Source organism: Strix uralensis, chromosome Z (assembly GCF_047716275.1).
Source record: "Strix uralensis isolate ZFMK-TIS-50842 chromosome Z, bStrUra1, whole genome shotgun sequence".
NCBI classification, from domain to species: Eukaryota; Metazoa; Chordata; class Aves; order Strigiformes; family Strigidae; genus Strix; species Strix uralensis.
Genome location: NC_134012.1, coordinates 10,820,601 through 10,846,556, shown reverse-complemented (window position 1 = coordinate 10,846,556; position 25,956 = coordinate 10,820,601). Strand labels below are relative to the sequence as shown.

The following is a 25,956-nucleotide window of genomic DNA, read 5'->3' as shown; positions in this document are numbered from 1 at the left end:
TTGCTAATCAACAATGTTTTTTGGTGATGAAGAGTTTTGTTTTCATGTAAGCTTTTGAGCTTAAGTTGTCATCTGGGTACTGTCCCATGCAGCATTGCTTTGCCCTTGGAGCAACCTTTTTCATTTGTCTCCATAGGCCTTTAACTGCTCTGAGTCATCTTGACTGTATGTTTCCTCTCTCTAATGCTTGTAGGCAGCTATGAATGTTCCTATTCAATACTGTTTGTTAAGTCCTGACACCCAGGGCTTTCATGGGAACCCTTTGGAAGTCCAGCACTTCTGTGGCCCTTAGGAGGGTACCTGCACAGCAAGCGGGAAAAAGTGTTTCTGGAACTGCTGTTAGTACTGAGTCGAAGCAAAGGTGCCCCCATTCTTGTGTTCACACCGTGTGCCCAACCTCTGTCAAACTGGATCACTCTCTAAGGGGTGCAGACACCTCAAAAGGGAAGGATGCTGTGGAAAGTTATCAACCATGAAGTAGTGTAAAGAGCATTCAAGATGGCTTGAATAGTACCCAAAAGCTTACTCAAACAAAATCAAATGGGGTTTTATAATATACTAATTTCCATGAATTCATCCCTGGACTCAAAATATAAGCACAATGCAACCTTGACAAGTGGCTTTGGCTGCAGGATGAGTCTGCAGGGTCACTTCCTCCAGCTGTCCCTAACATTCAGATGTCTCTTTGCCATCTGTTCTCCGTCCTTCTGTGATTCCTCCCTTAAGTACAGAGTTCAACATCAACAGGCACTTACTGGGAAAACACCTGGCTTTTCCACTTCACCTCCATTTCTGAAACTATATTTCACTTCTGCAGTAACTGGTCAAGTGTAAACTAATTATTTTTTTTTAAGTGGAGATTTTCTTTGGGATGCAGGAGAAAAAACAGGAGCACTGGGAGAAATTAGAAGTCTATTCATGTTCTTACTACTCTGTTTAGTTGTTCTGGCGGAGAGGCCTGAGTCTCCAAACAATGGTATAATGTGCCTTCATGGGTTGCCTGACACTGATATTCTTGAGTATGTTTTGTAGTGATTAACTAGACCTTTCATCATGCTGAAGAATGTTGATTTCAACAGCTAAAAAAGCAAAAACCCAAGGCCTTAATATCTCTTTGCATATCCCTCTGTGATTTGGAACCTCCAACTGCAGCTGTACAAATTACCAGCTCCAGACTGGAAAGATTTAGGATGTGGCAGTGTAGTAGCTTCCTGGAGCACTCCAGAAAGCGCATTCACAACAGTAGTTGATGTGCCAAGACTGAATTTGGGAGCGGCAGCTTTTTTTATGATACTGTCAGCATGCTTATTGGGGTAGGGGGAGTGTTTTGAGACTTTAAAACATTTAGCACAGATTTCCTTTAACATGGCTTTTGTCACCCTAAAGCTCTGCCGTCACCTCTTGCTATGCAGCCACTGCCTGCATCACACTTGCCAAAGTTCATGGGTGGTCTATGTGGGTCATTGCAGAATGTGTGGGCACAGCTGGTTCTAGCTTTCTTTTGAAAGAGCCTCCTAAGGAGGATGCAGTTGCTGATGTTTACAGTGCTCGACAGTATGTCTGCTATGCTGCATTGTAGCTTAAAAAAAGGTGGTGGGATGTCAGTTCTAGGTCAGCTGCCTTTAGAATTTATGTCTGCCTAATGCAGTGCACGCAAAATTGGAGCAGGAGTGGTGCATTATTTCGCTGCCTAGGATAACCACCTAGGACCCAGAGGGTGGGTAAGTTGGGCAAGTGCAAGGCAGTGGGAAACAATGGTAAAGGAAATTAGCTAGCTAGCCTCAGCATGAGAGAGTGATGTGGGAGCAGTCCAGCTCTTGTAAGTTGCTGCACTAAAGAGTGAACAAAAAAGTATGTTGCAACTCCCAGCAAGATTACATGGTGCAATAAAAGTTCCATAAAATGACATTGACTTTGCAATGTCATTTTGCCACAGCAACTACAGTGGCAGTAGCTGAGTTGAGCGTATGCTAGGCAAGATGTGAGTGTAAAAATTACCTCTTCCTTTGATAATGAAGGCTTTTCACTTGCTCATCTCTTCTTTCTTAAGGTGAATATTATGTTCTTAAGGTAATTACATATATCTTTTTATCTCCCCTTCCTATGAAACTCCTTTCTACCGTACTTTTATGTTACAAAAGAGCACTGTCTCCCTGTCTTTGTCTACCACAGGTGAAATTTATGGTCTAATCTTTCCGTATTTATTTTTCTTTAGTGCTGAATAGCTACAGGTACATTGCCATTGATTACATGGTTACAGGATGTTTTTGAAGTAAGAGGGCTTGTCTGCTTTTTATCCATTGGCGTTGGCTAGATTAGCAAGATGTTAGCTGTGCAACAAGTCATGTTTCCATTTGTTTTAAGAAGTCTTCACTGGAAGCTGAAGTCTAGCTCTGCATTTCTTTCCCTGTTTAGCTTCCATGGAGTGGAGTGCCCCCCACTGTGACTATTTCATGACAATTTATTTCATTGTTCTATTAAGTGATGGGTGAACACAAACTAAGTTCTTTACTGGTTCTTGGTAACAAACTGCTTCTACTGTAATGAATTGAATGTATGAGATAATGCATTAACTCTTAACTGTTAATGATGATAGATGACATGAGGGAGCCAATTGTGACTCAGCTTGCTGCAGAAGGAAGAGAATGGTCTCACATCCCTTCTCATAGTTTGACATGGGCTACTTTAATCAGACAGGTAGATACAAGCTATAGTACTCATAACTATAGTCAACTCTAAGCCATCCTGCCTGGAGATTCAAGAATGATACAGACCGCGGGTAATGGTTTCACAGAGGAGAAGGAGGGAGAGCTTTAGACAGATCACGGATCTTGGCAATGTTAGCTGAGTCTGTTTTACTGTGGCCCGCCCTTTGTCAGGTATGTTGGGAAGGTATTGATGTAACTGATATGAGGATGCTCTTACTTGCATTCCATATGCTTCACCTTGAAAGGGGTGTCCAGTAGAAAGCTGAAGAGTCTTACCAAAGCATTCAAATAACTACAGTATGTATTCAAAAGAAGCAATTTTCATCACCACCATGAGAAGAAATTAAATGTCACTAGTCCTATTTTGTGGATGCATCCACAAAGCCTCTTCATTTTTAGGTTTATAAAATGCAAACTTTTGATGTCATCAGACATCTTTGACCCCTTTCATTCAAAGTATTTAGTTAGCACTCATACTCCCTCTACCTTTTTAGAACTTACCTATAAATTGTATCTTAAAAATAATGTACTTCCTGTGCAGGTTAAAAACCCCAGACTCTGCTATCTTTGCAGTGCAGGTGGATACCACTCCTTACCCCTCTAGTTCAGTACAGAATTTTGTATTCTGGTTTGCTTGGTTACTAATGATGTGTATGCACTTTAAAAACACCACAACTGTAAGTAATTCTTACATATATTTTGTCTTTGCTGTAGAGGAAAAAAAAAACAGAATGGTTAAAAGCTCAGCATGTTACAGAGATGTTGGCTTGTAGAGGAATGACTAGGAGCACGGGGTGTATGAGTTAGTGTGATTGTGTAGCACAGCTGAAAATAGTAGATTGTGTTACTGCTCTCTAGCCCCTGGTTCTCATTTTGTGAAAGCCTGTTTAAACTGACCCAAAGTTAAGTTGATCTGGTCTTGAAAGTTTTCCAGTTACATAATAAGCAAAGAGGAAAAACGAGAATCTGTTAAGTCCTTTGGGTAAGGAGGAGATTAACATGAGTTGGATATGGTCCAATTACTAAATCAATACTTTGACAAAAATCTTTGATAAGCTTAATGATATATCATAATGGAAGTGAGAATTACATCATAGGTGAGCCTTATTTCACTTTTAGGTGAAAGTTGTCATGTACTATGTGCCACAGGGCTCGCCATGTAGGCAGGGCTAGGTGAGCTGGCATTACTGAGCCAGAATCAAACTTAAAAGAACCAAATGCAAGTCATGCACTGGAGGACCAATGAAAAGAGCTTCTGTCCTAAGCTGGGTGCAGGAACTACTCACCACAGCAGAGTAGGCAGGTGAGACTAGTTGACTGCAGGATGGCTGACATGCACATGCTCAAGTGAAGAGTTTTTGGTAAAGGCAGGGGGGGGTACTGATAAGTTAAAATTCTAGGAGCTTTTCCCCCTGCTTATGTTTTTGCCTTTCTCTGAAAGATTGGCAATATGGGGAGAGAAGCCTTGGGAAGATACACTGATGTCCATGGTGTTCACTTCACAAGTGAAAGTAGGAGTCTTTTCAGGGGCCTGCCCAAAGTCTTTCTCATACTTGAATTAAACTGATAACTGGGTTCAAACTTGTAAAGAAACTTCCTTCCAGGCTATGATTGCAGGGACTGTTCGGACTTGATGTGTCTTTCTATGTCATGTGGGACATTAGTCCCTAAGATTTCACATGCATTACTGCAACCCCAGGTGATGCATTTAAGGTACTGGCGATGCCAGATATTTTCCTGCCTTCCTGTAGCACAATGTAATTTTTGTGGCTTTGGTTCTCATGTTGTAGAGTGTCCCTTGTGGCTTTTGATGGGTGGTGATGGCTTGCTGAAGTGCAGTGTGTGAACTGCTTGACTATGGATCTAGTACATGCTTGTCTATGAGTATGCATGACTGAACATGATGATCCTATGTCCACCCTATGTCATTTCACTATCAGTTTAAAGGGATCTATGATAGGGCTGCTCCTCCCAACTTTCTCCTTGCCTGCGACATCCCAGTCCATGTGTCTCAATGTTTCCTTTGCACAAGCCCGTTCAGCCTTTCAGGTCCAAGTTGACTGAAAAATAGTTTTTTCTCAAAAGACTAAGCTTTCAGTTGGGTCAGTGAGCTGCTGTGACTTATCCTGCAGCTGTCTGAGGACCAGACCAAACTTTGGCAGTGATGCTGTGGGACTGTACACTGGGGCTTCTCTGTTCAGCTGTTGCTGGTGAGTGGATCAGTGTATGTGGACCAGGAGAATGCCCATGTGATTCTGGCTTGGAGTTGGGTACACAATGGGGCTGTACCCTTGAAATAATTCTCATAGGAAGGGTCTTTTCTACGCCTATTGCCAGTGTTTAGCCTTGCTGTGAAGTCTGCTGTATCAGTTCTTTTATCAATATATAGGCAGGTGTGGAAGGAAATACAAATTAGTCTTTATTTTACCCAACATCAGAATGGGAAATCCATTAGTCTGGCAGAAAACCAATCTGAAGTGTGATTGAAATGAAATGTCTTTTCACTAGCTCTGCTGTTTACAGACTGCTTTATTTGCTTTGGTGAATGACAGATTTGATGCTAATTTGAAAAGCAAAACATTAAATAAAGAGGTGCTGTGTAAATAATTCAGTAAGGGGTGAGTGTATTAGATCTCTTATTGAATAATTCCAATGGGGAATTTTACAGGTAGATGTTCTCATAATAGTTTCTAAACCTCTTTCATCTGTTTTTGGGATCTCCACTTTTTTAGAAGGAATTTTTATTTATTTTGAAACTTTCTAATCTCTCCCCAATGTCTACTCTATAATATACATGCAGATACTGTTGATGCACTCTAAGGAGTTACGATTTTTGTTTTAGAGTGGACTTGCTTCAAAGACAAAGTTTGACACTTAATCAAGGTAATGACTAACTAATAGATCTCTTAAAACTTGGAAATTTCTCAAAGTACCTCAGTTGTGTAGAGCTGCCTTGCCTACCTTCTTTCTGTCACTCACTTGGCCAGAACTGTTATCTAACAGGAACAGTGTTTAAAAGCAATATTATCAAAAAAGAAAAGGCCACCTAATGCTAAGCAGGATGTAGCCAACTTGACTGTGAGATGAATCTTTCAAAAAATGGGCTGGGTGGTTGAGAGAAGACGTAAAGGATGGGGAAGATGATGGAAACTTCTCTCATGGAAATTCATAACAACAGACGACACCCAGCTAAATTTTAAAGCTTTGTTGCAGAATATAGGTGAGTAATCCATCAAATGTAATAGGCAGCATGTACGTTTGCCATGTGGCATAAGGGAGTAATGTAGTTAAAATAACTGCAATTATGTAAGCACACAGCCTTGGGAAATAGGAAGGGCAGAGCCAGTATTTCCCAGGTAAAGCTCAAGATACCATCTGTGAAACATTTTGATTTAATTGCCTTCTGAACTTAAGAGCAGAATTAAGAATAGTACTGATTCTGAAACATGAAAGTTTCATAATTGTGCCTCAATGTGAGCCAATATTACTGTCACTTCTTAAGCTATCATTTTGAAATGAGATCTGCATGGGCCATTGCTTTCTGCAGGCTTTCCCCATCTTCCAGTGGGCTCTGTGGGGTGGAGGGTCCCCCTGTCATTACCTGCTTGTTGGGCCAGGGGGTAATGCTCCAGAACATTTGCTTTTGGGATCTGTCTTGGGCGGAAATTATCCCACTGAAGTCTGTACCGCATTGTCATATTCTCTACTCTTCTGCTAAGGGTTCCCTGTAAAAGTAGCTTGTCTGTCTTTGTAATAATTAGCTTTCTTCTCTAATGCAAATCCTTCACTTAAGTGTTTTAAGTTCCCACTGAGTTTTAGAATAATTTTTCTGAAGTGATGGAGCTTTCATTAGATTGTTTAATTTTGCTTGGTTTTCTGTCAGGTTCTTTTGTTTGCTTGTTTTGTTCAGTAGCCATCAATGTAACACTTGTAAAATTACTATTTAAAAGCAGATCTTGACATCTACTCTAGTATTTAAAAACTATGTGGGGGAATAAATAAGCATCAGGAATGGCAAATATCTTTCATGTGGGTTAAACAAAGAAATGTGAGAAACTTCTTGTTCTCATTTAAAAATAAGGAATGTTTGAGGCATACCAGTAATTCCCATTACAAGAATCACTAATAGTTTTATGTGCTAACCAAACTTGAGTACTTCCAACAACTCATTGCCTACTACTTGTCATCATGAGGCATTCTCATATGGTTTGCTGTTGTATTTGTGGCATTTTTGGCTGGTGTAAATGATTTTACCTACCCTTGCCTCTCCAGTAAAAGTAATGGTCCAACTTGAAATTGGTTCTGCAAAGCTGTATGCCTTAACTCAGCTCCAGTTAGTGGCCTCTTTCAGCTGTCTGCTGAGCTGCAGGGAACCAGAGGCCAGCAAATTACCTTGCTCTTTTAACACAGCCCTTTCCCTCCTTTGCCTCACTTACACTCTGTATTTTTATAATGGTGAAGACACATATGTTTAAAGATGTCTCCAGAAGTTATATTTGTGCAGCTGACTTGAACCTAGGTGCACAATATTACTTCCATTGACATTTTTAAATAAAAAGGAGAAAAAAGAAAAATAGGGCTTATTTCTTTCTAACAGCTGAGTACCTTGCACATGTGTTTGAGGTAATTTCAGTGCTTATTTCCCAGATGTGTGTGCTTGAAAGGACTGCCTCTATGTTCTTTAGTATTTTTCAAGCCGGGCAGACTGAACTTATATGACTGCATTTTTTTAAGTTCATGTAAATTGCTTCCAATATGTCATTTAAAATAACCTAATTTTGAAAATGAGTCTGCTAGTGTGACTTCCCTAATTTTGAGAGAGTTTACTGCAATCTAGACACTGCATTTGAAAAAAAAAGTTCCCTATTGTTAGTGCATTTTACTTGCATTTTTAAATTTTGTTACAAGCAGAAAGTGGAACATTAGAAGTAAAAGTGCAGATGTGCTGATTCTGTAAGTAGATTAGCAGGTATGTAAACTAAATGCATATTTTCCTGACTGAACTGTGGCTATAAAAATGCTTAATGTTGCAGATGAATTTACAGCATGAAGGACTAAAGCTGTATATTTAACAAATGGCCTTCTCTGCCCCTCAGTCTTTGTCCCTTCAGGCCAAATATTTCCAGTCTCACATTTAGAGTATAAGTTCTGTAGACTTCAGAACTGCCAAATGTTATGGAAGACTGTATTATGGTCAAAGCGTTATCAGGTTACTACTTAAGAGCATGGTTGTACTGTAAAAAAGCAGTCTTCCAAAAATTTTTTTTTTTCCTGAAGCAGAAGCTAGTTGTTTATCTTGTGTGTGGGGTTTTTTACTCTTCTATATTTTTTTTTTTAAAAAAAACCCCAAGGTTTGGTTGTATTATTTTCCAGCACGTTGGAATTTGTGTGTGAAGTAAGTGTAACAGGATAAGACAAAATACCTTCCATGCTGCCATTCACCCTACTTGTAGGTAGTTAACAAACAAAAAAATCCTGAAAACCTGACATTAATGCGAACAGTTGTTCATAGAAATGAACTTACAAAGGAAAACTAGGTAGCTAGCTAAGTTAAGAAAATAAGTAGAATTGTAAAGCACAGTGAAAGTAAAGTAGTGGTGTTATATATGAAAGTTGATTTTGAATAAATCTTAACTGTAGAAAAGTTCTGAACAGAACTGTCTTTCTTGCACACATTACTGCTACCCTTAAAATAATTAAACTTATTGTTCTTTGCTTACCTCCAGATTCAGAGTAATTGATCAGTCAGTATGGTGGCAGGGCTGTGGCTGCTCTCTGGTATATCCTTCTCTCAGGATAGTAACTCAGTGGTGAAAACTTTTCAGAGTAGGTTTAGCAACTGCTGGGGAGTTGTATCTTGCTTGCTTGGTTATGAACAGAAAATAAATGTTGAAGTCTAAGAGCCTGTACTGCCTTTAGCTCTTGTGAAATATTTTAAAGGGAGAAGAGCTGTGAGTGCTGGGGTCAGGAGAGGTGGGACAAATGTGTCTCTGTCAGTATGGGAGGGGGTGGGAAATGTGAAGATTGACTATTTTCATCTGCTGCCTTTCTAATATGAGCAGAAGTAATATATTGGAAGTAGTCTGGTTCCAAATAAGCTTGCTTTTGGTCTTAGTGCCTAACAGGCATAAGAGTTGCTATTTAAACACCAGCAGCATGTTTGGGTCCTAACACAAAATTAAGGTTGTTGACAAGTTAAGTGGATAAATGTAAAGAATTGTCTATTTGTGAGGTTGCAGTTGTCAGAATGAGAGGTTTGCATTGTAAGAGGGAAAAGTCAATCAACACCCCCAAACCCATAATAAATGGCAATTCATTTTGAGCCATCATCTGCACAGAATTTTCTGGATTTTTTTGAGAACATGTTTTGAAGCAGTAGGTTACATGTTTAACCTACGTGATAAGGTTTAAGTTAGGTTGCACGTTTAGGTTTTGGTCAGCGTGTTGAGCTAGCTAGTCTGAGTTCCAGTACCATCTTCATCAGAATGAGAGCAAGAAAACTGACTGGCAGTTACATTGGTAAACTATTTTTCTTATTGAAGAACTGATTAAATGTAATGTGATTTGTATTCAGTGGATATGTTTATTGAAAAATTGAGCCATAATGTGCACAAGGTGTCTGTGGGCTTTGGTAGAATATCATTATAACCACTGAACAAGGTACCTTGTTTGCCATGCCTTGCCTCTTGATAGACTGTTCTCTTGAGACCGAAATGGAAAGAATATTGGATTTTAAGGATAACTTACTGTAATCAATCTAACCAATAAAATAATTATTTATAAAATACAGATTTTTAACACTTCCCCACAGCACCAGTTACTTACAGCTGAGTTGCCTGGCTGTCGTAGTCGGGCAGTCTGAAGCACCTGGTGTCGAGGTCAGGGTTGGGTTTTGTATGTTTGATTATCATCCATAGTTTGGCTTATAAAGCAAGATGGCAGGGATATTTATAATTTGTCTCTACCCATAAAATCTTTTCTCTTGTGTGATTGCTAGTGCCAAAAGGAAGAGGGTCACTCAAATTTCCATCAGAAAAGGAAGAAGATATCCCCTGCATCTGATTTTGCCAGCACCTTTATAAATACAGAGCTTTGTAGCAAACGTTGTGCTGTGGTTTAACAACAGCCAGCAGCTAAGCCCCACTCAGCCCCTCACTCACTCACCCTTGGTGGGATGGTGGAGAGAATCAGAAGAGTAAAAGTGAGAAAACAGGTGGGTTGAGATAAAGACAGGGTAAAGCAAAGGCCATGCACACAAGCAAAGCAAAACAAGGAACTGATTCAGTACTTCCCATTGGCAGGCAGATGTTCAGCCATCTCCAGGAAAGTAGGGGTCCATCACATGTAGTAGTTACTTGGGAAGACAGATGTCCTAACTACAAACCTTTGCCCCTTCCTCCTTCTTCCCCCAGCTTTATATGCTCAGCATGATGTCATATCGTCTGGGATATCCCTGTGGTCAGCTGGAGTCAGCTGTCCTAGCTGTGTCCCCTCCTGACTTTTCATGCACCCCCAGCCTAGTTGCTGGTGGGGTTGTGTGAAGCAGAAAAGGTCTTGACTCTTGAGTAAGCACCTCTCAGCAATAACTAAAACATCCCTGTGTTACCAAGTTTCCAGCACAAATCCAAACCATAGCTCCATGCTATCTACTATAAAGAAAATTAACTCTATCCCAGCCAAAGCCAGCACACATTGTAATATAAACATAGGGCACACAAAAATGGTCAGCATAAAGGCAGTGTCATTGAGCTGGGAAATGCTGATGCTGGAAAATGTGGACTTCAAAGAGACTTGCAGAGAGAATATTTTCTGAACACAAAATTAATGGTGATTTCAGATGTTCAGACACAGGACAGAAGTGCAAGCAGGAAAACAAGTGGGTAGCAGAGTGAGAATTGGGGAGGGGTAGATCAGATGAACTCCAATGAAGGCAAGCTTCTCTGTGTTGCATCTTGTGATGAAGGGTGGGTGTAGTGTACTCTGAGATGCCTAAAAACTCCAGTGAAATGGCAGTGAACAGGAGGTACTTGTAGAAGTGGAAATAAGGGTGAAATTATTTTTCAGGAGTGTTAAGGTGAGGACAAATGAGAAGGTGATAGTGGGGAGATCTGAGGAGAGAGATGCATTACCATCATGAGGTCAGAACTGGCTCTCCAAACCTGCAGCTGGCTTAGCCTGGAGGAGATGCAGAAGGGCAGCCAGAGAAAAGGAGCTAGTTTTCAAGGTGTGCTGCAGTCTGGACTAACAAAGGTGATTGCACAGGGGTATGGAGAGAAGTCATATGGCAAAGTGAGACACTGAGTGGGAATAGGAGAGACACCCTTCAAATGTGCTGTGATTTTTAAAAAGCATTTTCTAGGGGGAATGAGGCAAGAGAAGGGCTGATAAGTACTTGATTTTGGAGCAAAAATTAGTATTCATATAAGCATACTTCTTTGAAAAGTTTTACATATGTAGGTGGCACTGCATGCAAATTGGATGTGCTGGATAATTTTTGTGAGTTAATGGTATTACCAGTGGTGCTATGACACTTCATGATCCAGGTGTGGAAACAGTTGATTCATCAGAGTGTGTTCTAATTATAACATAGCTAATTATTGTATTTAAAAGGAGTATGCAGACATATTGGCAACTTTCTTCCCTCACACCTGCCTTAGAAATACTTCTTCGAAAATTAAAATTTTCAATAGTACATGTTGCAAAGCTGAACTTCTACACATATGAGTAACTTGGACTTTAGGTGGAGATGGTAATAAAAATGAATTTGAACAGCTGCTCTTTATTTATATTTTCCTCTTAACTGTAATGGTTAACCACAGCATGGTTTCTTGAGATAATGCTTTATAGCATGGAAGCATCTTGTTTGGTATATAGAGATTACGAAATCATATTGTTGTGCATAACAGCTCAGCTATAAATTAGCCCCAAGCATAGTGCGATGTGGTCAGCTAACACTCCCTGATCTGTATTTCACATGTGCTCTGTTAGCCCTCTCTATTTTTTTTCCATTCTGTTTCCTGAAAATCTTTTCCAAAACACTTTACTGACCTTTGTTTCAAAAATCCATATTTCTGTTTTGGTTTGTTTTCCTGCAGGCAGCATCATAAAATCTTAATCAAGTGAAAATGGCCATTAGCAATCTGACATCAAAGGCTGTACTACTGTATGATGAATGGATTAAAGATGCCGGTGAGTCATTTAATTCTGAAATTTACTAATTTTTAATAATTTTGAATAGCTATGTGTAGCTATTTTGGGTTTGTTTATCAACTTAAAGTAGCTTTGTCTTCCTGTAAATGTTTCTATGAGTTGCCAGGTTACCTATTGACATTTTTAACTATAAAGAACAGACTAGTTTCTGTGTTTTAAAAAAGGAAAAAAGCAAAATTCAGCTAGTTTACAGGTATAACCTCAGACTAAAAGTGCAGACAGTGATTCTTCTGTAAGAGCTTCTGGCTTGACTGAATACAGAGTTTATGTTTTTCCTGTGCTGCTGAACAGAAAGCTTGAACTCCTCTTCGGTACTGAACCATGGTATTTTACCAGTTAATTGAGCTAGCTGCATGTTGTTACTGTATTTTGCTTTTGCAAAGTGAAAGAAATAAAAAACCTGTTCAATTACAGTATCTTGAAATTAATCCTCAGAATAATTAACTCTATTTTGAAAAGGCATGTTAGTCTCTTGTTGCAACTGGTATGAGGATATTAAACACACTTTGCTTTAATGTTGTTCTGTAGTTCTACATGCTTACCAAAAAATTACAGAACATGTCAATTTTGGGGTTAGGACCCATCTGTCACAGTGGCATTCCTGAGTGTTCCTCACTGTGGTAGACACATAGTGACAGGGATTAGCTAACTCCTGGAGACAATTTAAGAAGCAGTTAAGGTTTGATTGCTAAAATTACTAATTTATCTTTTCCAGTACAGCTGAGAACCGTTTCTCTTGTTCTGTAGAACCACAGCATGCAACAGAGAAGGGATTTTTATCAGTATGACTCATGGAGTGAAGTGGATTGGGACAGAGCTGGGTGAGGGAGTATTTCTGCTGCAGTGTCCATGACTTCAGAATTTGAGTTTCTCATCTCCCTGCCTACCAATGCTTGTATTTGGCATCTCGTAGCATGCTGTTAGTGGCAGGACATGGTTTCCTCAGGATCAAGCTTGGAAGACCAATGAGAAAGTTTTGGTAGTACCAGTGCAAGGGGTGGATGCAGAAAAAGCAGTTGATTGTGAAGAGCTGGTGATTCTCTTCCTGCTGCTGCAACACATACAGATGCCCAGTGCTGTGGTTCACAACTCTTGTTGGTCTGTGGGCAGCAGCAGTGGGCACGTTTCAGGCTGTGAGCAGCATTATAATGTGCTTTCCTCCTTAGTCTGTTTTAAAACTTCCAGTGGCTGTAAACAACATCAGAGGGTCTAATGGGTGATAGGTTGCTTGACTGCTGTGGGTTGAAAATCACTAACATAAGACATTTAGCCATGAATTACACACTTAATAAAAATTGCAGTGGTCTAATTTCATCCCCAAAATACAGCAGCAAAGCATGAAAGCATCAGTTTGAGTCAATAATTAAGTTTGGGGTCATTCAGAAATGAATCTTCCAAAAGTCAGTTTATAAAAATTAAAAAAAAATCAAACCAAAACATGAAGTTCATATCAGTTCTGCTTATGGAGAAATGTGGAAGTCTTTGGTGAGCTGGGACTTGGTGATGAACTGCAGAAGGGTGCAGTGGAATCATGGTGAAGCTCAGGGAGCACCTGCCAGACTCAGCTAGGGGGAAAGGGAGTGGGGCATGCATAGGAGGAGGACTCTCAGCATTACTTCTAGGATAACTGGAGAGCAACCGGCAACATTTTTGCAGTTTGGAGGCTTGTAATGTGAAAGTGTGTGTTTCATAGTGCTGTGAAAGTGGTGATGTATCTGGACTGAATAGGCACAAGCCTCAAGTACTAAGCTATGAATACCAACTGATGGGACAGACTTTAAAATCCCTGTATTTACTAAGTCTAACATCGTACTGCTTATAAAGCTCAAGGATCTTGAAAATGGGGCAACTCCCCTTCTGTGACTTGAACTTGTGATATAAGGTTCATGCTCTTCCAGAAGAATGAAGTCTCATGTGGTAATACAGCCTTGGTGATCTACTTGTGCACTGCCATCCTATGCTGCCCTCTGAACCCCATTCATGTGTGAAAACAGACTTCTCATGAAGGAGAGCTCTAAACAGAAAATCGTGTCACTCATGATTCTGTGTCTTCTATTCATTATGTGTGAAGAATTGATGCAGAAAGAAGCATTGAATCCTACAGGTCCTAAATCTTGTTACCCAGTCAGTATGGATTTGAGGTGAACAGACTCTGAAACATCATCAGTGACAGCAAAACCTAAACCGTTAAGAATTATGTATCTTTCTGTAACTGTTTCAGGATTTAGTAAGTACTGGAAAGATCTGATTTCTTTTTTTTCCCCCCCCTCCTCTAGATCCAAGACTGGAAGGCTGGCCACTCATGTCTTCCCCTTTTCCAACAACCTTTATCATTGGAACCTACATTTATTTTGTCACGTCCTTGGGACCCAAACTCATGGAAAATAAAAAACCTTTTGAACTTAGGCAGATAATGGCATTTTATAATTTTAGTGTGGTAGCCCTCTCTTTATATATGACTTATGAAGTAAGTACTACTTTTATTTGTAATGTATTTATATAATTCATGTGTCTACTAACTTTTAATAAATTTATAAATATAATCCCTACTCTGAAATTCTCAAAAAAACTATTGTTCTGATTATTGCTTGGAGGAATATCATTACAACATGCTAAAATAATTGAGCTGACACTTGAAAAAAGGGAATGTCATACCTAGAAAGATTGTAAATTATTTTATGTGTCATTATATATAATTTACAAAATTAACAATTCTTATAATATTTAATTTCCTTGGGCTGTAGCAGGTAAAGCAGACTACGTGTTTTTTCTTAGTCTGTTGTAATTGTTTCTGCCCTACTACGTGATAATCAACACTGATGTTTCAGACACTGTATAGAGTGTGTTTACTATGGAAAAATCTTCAGTTAGACCTGCCTTTTAAATGACAGAAGTTAACAAAATCTAAGTTGGAGATCTTCATCCTTTAAAAAAACCCCAAAACAAAACCAGTGAAAAAGCTAACAAAAAACCCCACCCAAACCATGAAAATCTTTAGCATTGATATTTCCCCCCCCGCCCCCCAACCCCAAAATAGCAAATACTCTTTCTCTCAAAAGGTATTTTAAGATTTTGCTGTAGTTTGTAGCCAATTTAGACTTTAAGACTGGAAGACCTGATTTGTATAGTGTTATGGGTTGAATGACCTAAAAATCCTTAACAGTCTGTAGTGGTATAGACTATGTAGAAGCTTTAATTTAGAACCTTAAACCTTAAGATAGCTAATGTCTGAGTTTTTTGTGGAGTTGTTTTTTGGTTGGTTGTTGGGGGGTTTTTTTGGTTCCTTGTTTTTTAAAGTGTAGCCATTTAACAATAGTAATGTGTGAATGATAGCCTTATACATTTGCTTGGTGAAGCACCACTATGCTAGCATTGACCCTCTTTGTGTTAAATCTGTCTATGTGGCTATTTCAGATTTGGCAAACTGCTAATGAAAAGTTATCAGATTATTGTGCCAAATTGTCAGGATACCTTTCTGTTAGCTCGATTTGCATAAATTTCATAGTGAGTTAGTGAACTGCTTGACATTTCTTCTAACAGCACTCTAAAGGCAGAGCAGCTACTTTGTGTCATGACTGTTGTGTGGAAAGTGGTGGGCAACATGAATGCATTTGCTATTTAGACTTTATTTTGAAAAATCACCAAACTTCCTTTTGTGATTTGGTGCCAAGTTTGGTTTTGGTTATAACCCTCAGAAACAAAAACAATATTAAACTTTTGTGAGTGTCTGACACTAAGACAGTATTCAATTAACCTGCTGTCAAGAATTCCATGTTACAATTCCGTGAAAGAATGCATGGATAGAGTGTAACAGATTGAATTTCTGCTATTATCTGGTGGTCAGCAAAAAGCTGATTCTTTTCCTCTTTGGAACCAAGCCATTTGGTGGGTGTTTTAGTATTGTGCTGTCTTGGTGTTGTTTCAAATCTTGTTTTATTTAAGTAACTGATTCTTTTAGGAAGTTAAATGGACTAAAACCCTCCATCTGTTAAGAGAGCTGAACCTCCTATCGTGCATGAGTGGATGATGATCAATGGATGAGAAGCACTTTATAAACAGATATAAGATACAGTAGTCCTAGTAGCTGGCAGGGAAATGAGCCAAGTATAATATTAACAATGTTGCTCTTGTTCAAGCTTTAATGTATTCAAAGAGAAAAGATTAAATTATATTTGTTACATGCAGTTCTTTGGTGATACATGTGCTCTCAATTGTAAAACCCTAGCTTCTCACGCTTCTATCAGTGAAAGACTAATTGAACCATGCAGTTCAAGCAAAATTTTAGAAACGATGATAACTGAAAATACAGTGCATATTGATTCATTCCTTATCTTCAATGATATTAAGCCATATGTTTCTGTTGTGCTGGTTTTCTTTCAGTATTAAGATGCTGTGCTGGTTTCTTTTCAGTATTAAGGTTGATGGCTGTGATAGCAACTTTCAAAATTTCAATATTTTTGATTTGTTTTTGTGGTCTGATTTACACAGTAAATTGCCTTTTTAACTCTGGTTTTGGGTTGCAGCTGTTTCTCCTCTTCAGTTACTAGTGCTGCAATAATAGTTGTAAGGAGAAAGTTCGTGTCTATAGGTGTAGTCCTGGAATTAGAAATTCATTAATCTGCAATAGCAAAGGATTTCATGGTAGCTAGACCACATGATTGACAAGGTTGATGACTCAACAAGTTTTTAATATTGTTTTCCCTTCCTGCTTAGTGATTGCTATAGTAATCCGAAATTAATGAATTTTTCAAAAGACATGAAGTAAGTCTTTGCCCTTTCCCTTTTCTTTGCTTCAGTTTCTTATGTCAGGTTGGGCCACAGGGTACTCATTCCGGTGCGATATTGTTGACTACTCGAGGTCACCTACAGCTCTAAGAGTAAGTTGCCAAGCACAAAGCTGAATTGTTATGCCACACTGACTTTATTTTTAGAAATGCTTTTTGAACAACCAAATGCACTGTTGTAGAGTGGAATGCACTAAATGGAAATGCCCTCTTTCATAATGTAGAGCATGAGTTAACTGGAGAGGTTGATTGTTTGGGAGAAGAGGCAACATATTTGTTAGCTTGTTTTTCTTGGTTTTAAAATTCCTTCAGGATTAAAAATTGGTTTGTGTTTTTAAAGAAAAACCAAACAAACTGTACATTTAAATATTTCTGCCAACTTTATGACACCACTTACTTGTCCTAATACTTTCCTTTATTTAGTCACTTATTTTTCCTGCAGCTACTTAGTTTTATTTATTACTATTATGATTAGACAATTTCTGTTTTTTTGCTCTTGCAGATGGTACGAACTTGTTGGCTTTACTACTTTTCCAAGTTCATTGAATTATTAGACACTGTAAGTATTTGTAGCCTAATAGAAGAAGTAGAGATGTTTCCTTTTCACAGTAGAGGAACTGGTGCTGTTGGGGGCTGGGGACACAATTTGCTTTTTATTTAGTCCTCCTATCTTCCATTATTGAAATACCATCAAGGTGTTTACTCTTATTATCTCTGTTCATCTTACTGTTTTATCACACTGTTGTTCCTTGGTTATCAGGAAAATTTTTAATGAGGGAACACACCTTTAAAGATTTAGGAAGCCCTGATAACTTGTCTCTTTAACAGCTGAATACACTACCCTGTTGTGCTATGGCAATATTGTCTCAACACTGCAGATGATAAACAGTGTTGATCACGCTGATTTTTTTTTTTCCATGTCATCTTCAGATTTTATCTTCCACATTCGCAACATTTGCATCAGCAGCTCTGAATACAGCATAACTTGCCATACCTACCTGGTCTAAATTCCTGTGTATGTCTTGAGGGTCATGACTTTAGATGTGCTTGATATCAGGCTGTCACTCTAACCTGTTTCAAAGAAAGTCTGAGCAGCAATGCACTGAAGCAGAACGCAGACCTTGCTCACCACCAGCAGCCATCTGCCTTACCTTCTTCCCGAGACCGACACCTAGTAGGATTGATTTAGCTATTTTCAAACCAGCTTCTGAGTGTTGGAATCAGCTGCAATGTCATTTGCCCTGTTGTGTGGGGCACAATAGTGATGATTCAGGATCTGACTCATGAGCAGTTAGGATGTTCTACACCCTGGGAGCAAAGTTAGCCATCTGACTTTCATCTGCAAATGTCCATGATTCACCACTGGAAGATCTTACTGACTGGGCCAAATGGAATGGTAATGGAAGGGCCAGGAATGCTAAACTGGAAAAGCCTGAGAAGTTTAGTCCTCTATTTACCCTCACTACCCACTGGTTAGACTGCTCCTTTTTAATTAGTCCTGGGCCTGAAAAATTTAATAAAAAAATTGGTTTGTTTGAATCTACCCAATCAGGTACCTGTTTCTCAGCAGCTTTTTGGTTTTATTGCAAAAGTAATTTTTAGCTGTCTAATTCAGCTGTTGCCAAATGTTTTCCCTGGCACATCAGACTTCCTCTGTGTTCATTTGCTCACCATTTGATACTACCCTTTGCATGACCTGACTTCTCCTTAGAGTTTTCTTGCTCCGTCTTCCCTTAACAGTACCATTGATGTCTGTCCTTTAGAATGTGGCTTGTCAATATTGATTAAGAATACCTACATATATTTTGTCCAATTTTGCCTTTTTCCAGAGGAAGCTAAGTCAGTGCTCTCTCTCTCTCTCTATATATATATATAAAAAGTGCTATTTATGTAACTTACCATTTTTTGCTGTCTCTATCTGTTGCTAGTCCTTTGGTTCATTTTCTCAAATGGCCTTGCATTAGTAGTTCAGGGGACTTAAATTCTGATGCTTCTAGATACTTCTCAATCCAAGCAAGTCCATCTTACGCTGTCTGTTGCACATGCAGGTGATGGCTCAACCTTGGACATTTGCTTTCAGAGCTTGCCCTGGCTTTTCAGACTCTACAGGTGGATTTTACATACTGGCTTAATTTTTTTTTTTGAAAACTAGCCTGCATATCCAGAGCCTGTTTCCCTTCTCCCAAGACTGCAACTGTGAAAAATTTTTAAACGTATAGTAGTGAGCAACCAGTGAGAAAACTGATGCATACAGTTTTCTGTCAGTATGCTGGGCTTAATTATCTCCTGTAACATTCTGTTCATTAAAAATCTGTTTCAGATATTTTTTGTGCTGCGTAAGAAAAACAACCAAGTCACATTCCTGCATGTCTTTCATCATTCCATCATGCCATGGACCTGGTGGTTTGGAGTCAAATTTGCTGCAGGTAGTGGGGAGAGAGTTTAAGTTGTACCTGTCTTCTGGTAGTAAAAGTTAATTATGCTGGACAGAAATATTTAAAAACCAGAATTAAAAACCTTGCAAACCTCAATGTTTTTAAATTTAAATGTCTGCAGTATTTCATGGAACATCTGAGATCATAATTATTTAAATGGGTGGGGAGTACTCATCTTTCCTATTTAACAGCATTTCGTGCAGTGTTGGTTTCTCATGGCGGGGGAAGGTGCAGAGGAGAGAGTTGTATATAAGCAAAGAGCATTATTACATGAAAAAGAGATGTGACTGCAAAGTCAGAAGTGCTAGGAGAGATGTATGAAGCAGATGGCTTTGAAGTAGTTTCAACAGTTATTTGTCCCCCTGAAATGTAAGAAGTGAGTTGTACGGGAGGACTGTGTTAACATTTTTTTTTTCTCACCTGTTTAAGAAATTATTCAGTCTTTGAATTCAGGTTTTTTTTACTGGCTTTAGGTAGCTTAATTGGGGTTTATTTACATCTAATACTTTGGCTTTCACAAAATGACAGAAATATTTTTCTGGACCTTACTTATTACAGAAGCTTATTTGAATTGTACTGAATTGAAAGTCTTTGTCCACTTCTAGCTTACCTTCACTTTCTCCTTTCCTGCTCTGTGTGTCTATGCATGCATCTTCCTATGATACATTATTAGTGTGCACCACTAATAAATATAGCTTGCCATGAGAATAGTCTGATAAGCACAGAGTGGAGAAATGAAGTCTTTTACTAGTCCATTTGTAGTAGGTGTGTGGGGTTTTTTCTACTGAAAAATAAGGGGTTTTGTCCATGTTTCTTCACTCATGTTCTCTGGCATGTTTTTATCTCCCAGAAAAATCAGTGATGAATAGAAGAAGAGAGCAACTGCTTATTAAATCTGATCTGTTAGTATCTGTTTATGAATAGAAAGCAGTCCAGAAAATTTGTAAATGGGATATTTTGAACATGTCCGGTGTGCAGATTTTCCTAGTGTATAAAAGGATATACTTCTGCTGTTGTTTGTCGAGTTTCTGTTACTAGGAAGCTGGTTCCTTAATCGTGTCATTCTCAAATGTTCACGAGTAACTGGTATTTTAAATTAATGATGAAATTGTGAATAGCTTTCTCAGCATACAGTTCAGTGTGTTTATAGATTTGCAAAAAAAAACCAACCCCAAAACCCAAACCAAAAACCAGCAACTAACAGTCCCTCCTTTTCAACCTTGAAAAGTTTCCATTTATAGGTGATTAACTTTCTGCCTTTTATCTGGACATCAGATCAGTATACCAGCTACAGGCTTCTGATTTTGCATCAGATTCAAATTTCCCATGTGATAATTTCACAAATACTTTCAGCAATGTGTGCAAGAACTGTTTTGTCCTCTGCTAATAATAGTCCCTCATACTCATGCAGAGCTGTGTGTATTCCTACAACTGTATTGCTTATCTTTATACTAATCTTTCCAAATGTTGTCTGTGTGATAACTTCATTTTTTTTCCGAGCATTTCAGTCCTGCTGCTGATTACCTTCTATTCATTTTCATCACTGTTTGTCCTTCTGAAGAGTGACATTGATCAAGTCTTCAACCTGTTTGTAAAAAAACGACGGGTTTGAATGGAGATGCTGACTCTTCTTTTATCTGATATAAACAGGGAATTATAAAATGGTGCTTATGTATGTTGTTGCTTTTTGGAGCATAGTTTTGTACTGTCGATTAGGTTGTTTTTTCTCTGCTTTAAGTATTTATTTTTTCTTCTGAATATTCACTATACAAGCCAAAAAAAGTATGTATGTTTGAACTGTAAGAACACTCAAATTATTTTTAAAAATACAAATAGCTAAGTTTCAAAGAAAGTTTGCAATCACAGTTGGAGGTGTTATCTATCAAGCTGGAAGATTAGTGTGAGCTACTAAAGTCACAAAATATGTTTTATATTAACTTGATTCTTAACGGAAAATTACCTTTTTTCCCCTCACTAAATGTTTGCTTTTATGTAATTTTGTTTTCTTCCTGATGCTCAGTATTTTCATGTTCATATTTCTCTTAAAAATACTTTGCTGTCTGCCACTTCTTGGATCATTTTTACCTATAGTTTCTTGTGTTCATTAAAATAAGATGACTTCATCATCTAAGTCCACAGTTGATCCAATGGAAAAGGAAGTATTTCCTTACTTGCTTTGTGAAATGTTCCTATCTTACTAGCTTCAGTCATGAGTTTGCCCCAAATGGGGCTACTTGGCCTTAAATTTCCTTTTCACTGTAAGAATGCTTTTGAGATGGACAATGAATTTGTGAGACACTCATTTAGGTCATGATTCCAAAAACTTACTGTCCGAAACTGTGATTCTTTCCCTAGGAATCTGGAAATCTGTGTTGGGGAGAGAATTTTTACTTATCCTCCAGAAGTTTGCAAAGTTCAGCATTATGTCTAGAAAAGAGGTGTAAAACAGGAGGAATACTGTTTCTACTAAATTCTCTGCATCTCCATTGTGTATATATTTTAATAAAAAATAATAAAAAATGAACCAAAGAACAAAAAATTCCTTTAAAACCTTTTACAGAGTATTAGATCATCTAGGCTTTATAGCTGTTTTGGAAATGCTTAAATAAGCCTTTTCTGAGAAAGAAAACTGATACAATTCCTCGGAATTGGTGGTCTGTAGGTTTTGTGGTATATTTTTTTTTTCTACCCTGACTCAGAACAAAGTACTAGGACCTGAGGTGGCTTTCTAAATACCTGATGCAATAATACTACTACTATGTTTTGGTTTTCTACAGGTGGTTTAGGAACATTTCATGCTTTGCTGAACTGTATTGTCCATGTTGTCATGTACACTTATTACGGAATCTGTTCTTTGGGACCAGCCTATCATAAATATTTATGGTGGAAAAAATACATGACAACTATACAACTTGTGAGTAACTTTCTTTTTGACATAAACACCTCTCAAAGCTGATTGTGGCTAACACAAACTTAATGCAATACATTTGTACATTTAATTATGTTCACGTGTGTAGCTTACAGTTGGTACAAAGTTTACTCATGTTTTAATTGAGTAAAACAAAAGTCGTGAGCTCCCCTCAGTTACATATTTAATCTGCTGACATCAGCTTTCACTATAATCACAGATTCAGACACATGATCTTTTCAGTTATGCGGTACTTGATAAATATATTTACAAAACTCATTGCCTGTGTAAAAATGATTAGAATGTAAGTTTACACCAAGAAAACATAATTAATGTACAGAATACACATGGGACTAGTAGTGAGGAAAGGAAATAAAGTATTTCTTTAGAATTTCATGTGTGTTCTTTCACAAGGAAATGTTTTATGTTTAGAGAATTTGCCTCTCTCTAACTCAGAGCATTAAAAACCACTCTTGCAGTAATTACATTAAGTGTTTTATCAACCTTAGATCACTTTCAAAAGGTTAGTGCTGTGGGTGCTTTTCATGCCCAGTTTTTTTAATAGCCAAATTTTCAAAATTCAGCTTCTGGCTAAACAATTAGCTTGGCCTGAGCAAGTATGCTGATGGAAGATGGAGAAGAGCAGGGAGAAGCAGCCATGGCTGTCTGCTTGCACCAGGTTTGGCATTAATAGAATAGTTCATATAACCATGTGTAATTCTAAACAAATTAGCTTGAATATTTGTAACTTACTTAAAGTCCTTTTGTCTTGGAGGCACTAGCAGTAGATTATTAGCTTGGAGTTCATGTGGAAATTTTTTTTTAAAAATCTTCCATTAAATTGTTTTTTGGGGACCTGCAGGCCTTTCTGTCACATGCTAGTGTGCAAGGAAGGTGGGAATTCACATTCACCAACCCTGTAATGGTTACCTTTTTGGGTTTTTTTCTAGCTAATTTTTCTAAAGGAACCTCCCATTTGTCACTGGTCAAACACTGTCTGCCTCCTTTCTTCTCCGAACTGGCCAGAGCAGACTCCCATTCTCCTAGTATGGGTTTCTCAGTGCTGCTTGTAATTCAGTTCATCCCAGGACTTACCTTTCTTTACTCTGTGAAAGTGTTTTTCAGTGAAGTAACGGTTTTGGGAGACGAGCATTAAAGGTGCATATCTGTCATTTTAAAAAGACCCCTCCCTTCTGTTTTTCTGTATACAAGTTATGCTGAATCTTTCTAAACTCCTGTGGCAAGTTTGTCATTTATTTAAAAAGTATTTCTTTTCTTCACCTTTTTTTCTCCAGGTCCAGTTTATTATGATTACAGGCCATATAGGACAAATCTACATCATGGATGATTGTCCGTACCAGTATCCAATTTTCATGTTTATTATTTGGCTATATGGCTCTATGTTTTTAGTCTTGTTCCTCCACTTCTGGTACCACGCTTACACAAAGGGACAAAGACTACCAAAGATGGCAAGAAATGGGATCAGCAAAGATCAGTGAAAAAAATTTTTGTCTCTAAAACCAAAAAAGTGTATATGTCAAATTGGAAACTTGCACTACTTGACAATCAAGATATTTAGGTGCACACACTACATGATGTATATTTTGTATGTTTTCTTCCAAAACAGAATTTGTATTTTTACCATAAGTTATTTGGGATTCAGAATTTGGGGGAGCAGGGAAGCAGCATGGATCACTGATTTAAAAAAAGGCATTTTTTCAACAACTTGTTCATGTCTATCCTATAAGAAATCAATGGATAGATGATCTCTGTCTAGAAGATGCATGAAAATGAAGATACTCACTGGGAAAATTAAAATGTGTATGACAAGTAGTGAGTAGTCTGAATACCGAGGGGGAAAAAATTACTTCACCTTAAATGTTGTAAGTTGCTGAGACTGTCAGCTGCATTTTATTAATAGAATGAATCTTCCGTAAGTACTGTTTATGGAATCTAAAGCTTATTAATATAGTTAATACATAAACATTGCTACATCTGTTTACAAACTATATTACTTTAAAGAAAGGAATGTATGTTAATCTGTCAAGGTATGGTGTTTCATCAAAGATCATAGATTTTTGGATATACTGTCTTTTACTAAGATAACTTAATTCATTTCATGCTCTACTCACTTGAATATTATTCTAAATGTCAGGAACCTACTGATTTGGGGATTATCTGAACTCTTGTAGCATAATGATCAAAATGGCTGAAGCCTAATATACTTATTATTCAATGTATCTATGGTTATATTTTGATATTGGTAGTCTAGGCTGTTTAGGAAGGAAAAAAAATATCTTGTAATTTGATAGTCAAAATCTTAGTCCTCAAGTTTTTAAAAAAAAATTTTTTGATTGAAGCCTAAATGTCACCTAGCATGATTGTACTGTGCTCTATTTTCTTCCATTTCCATTATCTACTGAAATACATGCCTAGAAAGATTTTCTGTTGTTTTTTTTCATTATTATTATTGTTTTTAACAACTTAAGGTTAAAGTTTCTCCGTTAATAGCACCACTTACCTTGTCCTGAACTAGGCAAAAATATATGTACCATTTTGAGCTGCTGAGTGGGGCAGGCAGTGGTGACTGGGCAAGACTCCAGTCCATGTAGTTTTCCAGTATGTTGTTTTCCATGGTTAGGCAGATTGTTACGGTCACACATGTATAGAAATCAAAGGACCTAGCTATCTGTATGCAAGTTACATTTGTACTGTATGGGTTTATTAAGGAATTGGTGCATGCAACAGACGTCTAAATGAGGAGCTGAAGGTGTTCAGATTAGTTACCTTTAAAAGTACTGTTTTCTGTTATATTCACTGCTAACAGAGAAGCAGCTTGTGATATTTGAGTTGTGCTTGATCTGATCTGTGGGATTTTCAAATACCCAAAACTTTGGGACAGGTTTTAATTGGTTCCCTGTTGTACAATTCCAAGAAAGTAAGTTTTGTTACCTGAATACTTTTATGGGAATACTCACATTTATGATGCATTGTTAATGCTAGAAAAAATTTAAACTTTATCTTGGACATGAGTTGCAGATGACTTTTTATGAGATTACATACAGGTAGTCTTTATAAAACAAATTCAAAAAAACCTGTATTTTATCTTTCCACTACTTAATCCCTGTAGCTTTCAACTGCCCTGGCAGATAGAAAATAGATTGCAGAAAGCTTTTGGTTTGCTTGAGATGTATATTATGACTCCTGAATTTTAGATGCTTGATCCTAGAATCTTCAGTGCTAAGATATGGCTGCCTGGCAGTGCATGTGGAGAGGTGCTTTAGCACAGAATCCAAGACAGCTGGGATGCTGGTCAGGGGCCACACAGATTTTCAGTGGCAAAGGCAATCACTGACTTAAGTCTCAAACCCTGCCAGCCTCCAGCCTGTGTGTATGCCCCTGACTTCCAAAGGAGGGAATTATCTCCTAAAGACAGAAGCTCATTGCTGTTTTTTCAAACAGAAAGGATTAGCCTCTGATATATTTTTAAATCTTGAATGGTGCCTACTTTTTATATAATAATTTATTAAGTAAGTACTGATGAAGAAAGTGGGGCAATTTGGTTCATTTAGGCCTTCTTGAGCCTGTAGGTTCAAATGTGTTTGGGAAATGCAGGCCTTTTGGGGAAAAGCTGTAATAGCTAGTTGGTAGTGTAAACTGGATGATGCTACTCTGCTTCTTCTGGAGGGAAGTGGGCATTACTCTAGTCTTGCAGGTGACTCCTGTGCTTGTAGTGAAGGTCCTAGTTCTGGTCTCCAGTTTTGCAATTATATCCCTGTCCCTGCCCCATAAATATGCATGGAGGAATGCATCCTGCAGCTGGATGTGGGGGGCCAGATGCTTGTTTGTTGATTTGAGACCTAGATCTGCAACTGATTCTTTAAACTCACTTGGGTTTAAGTAGGAGCTGA

General features: G+C 38.1%; 1 protein-coding gene across 3 annotated transcripts in view; it reads left to right on the top strand.

Moving 5' to 3' along the window:
* ELOVL7 (ELOVL fatty acid elongase 7) overlaps positions 1–24,488 on the top strand; it is a 33,256-nt gene extending 8,768 nt beyond the window's left edge. The window contains exons 2-8 of one of the 3 annotated variants that reach the window (XM_074856606.1): positions 11,804–11,897; positions 14,195–14,385; positions 16,715–16,795; positions 17,205–17,261; positions 19,023–19,128; positions 21,915–22,051; positions 23,341–24,488. In XM_074856606.1, coding sequence (XP_074712707.1) covers positions 11,834–11,897; positions 14,195–14,385; positions 16,715–16,795; positions 17,205–17,261; positions 19,023–19,128; positions 21,915–22,051; positions 23,341–23,544 — 840 coding nt within the window. In that variant the 5' untranslated portion in view covers positions 11,804–11,833 and the 3' untranslated portion in view covers positions 23,545–24,488. The remainder of the gene's footprint in view (positions 1–11,803; positions 11,898–14,194; positions 14,386–16,714; positions 16,796–17,204; positions 17,262–19,022; positions 19,129–21,914; positions 22,052–23,340) is intronic. The other 2 variants (XM_074856608.1, XM_074856609.1) reach the window with 2 other exon arrangements.
* Positions 24,489–25,956: the final 1,468 nt, after the last annotated feature.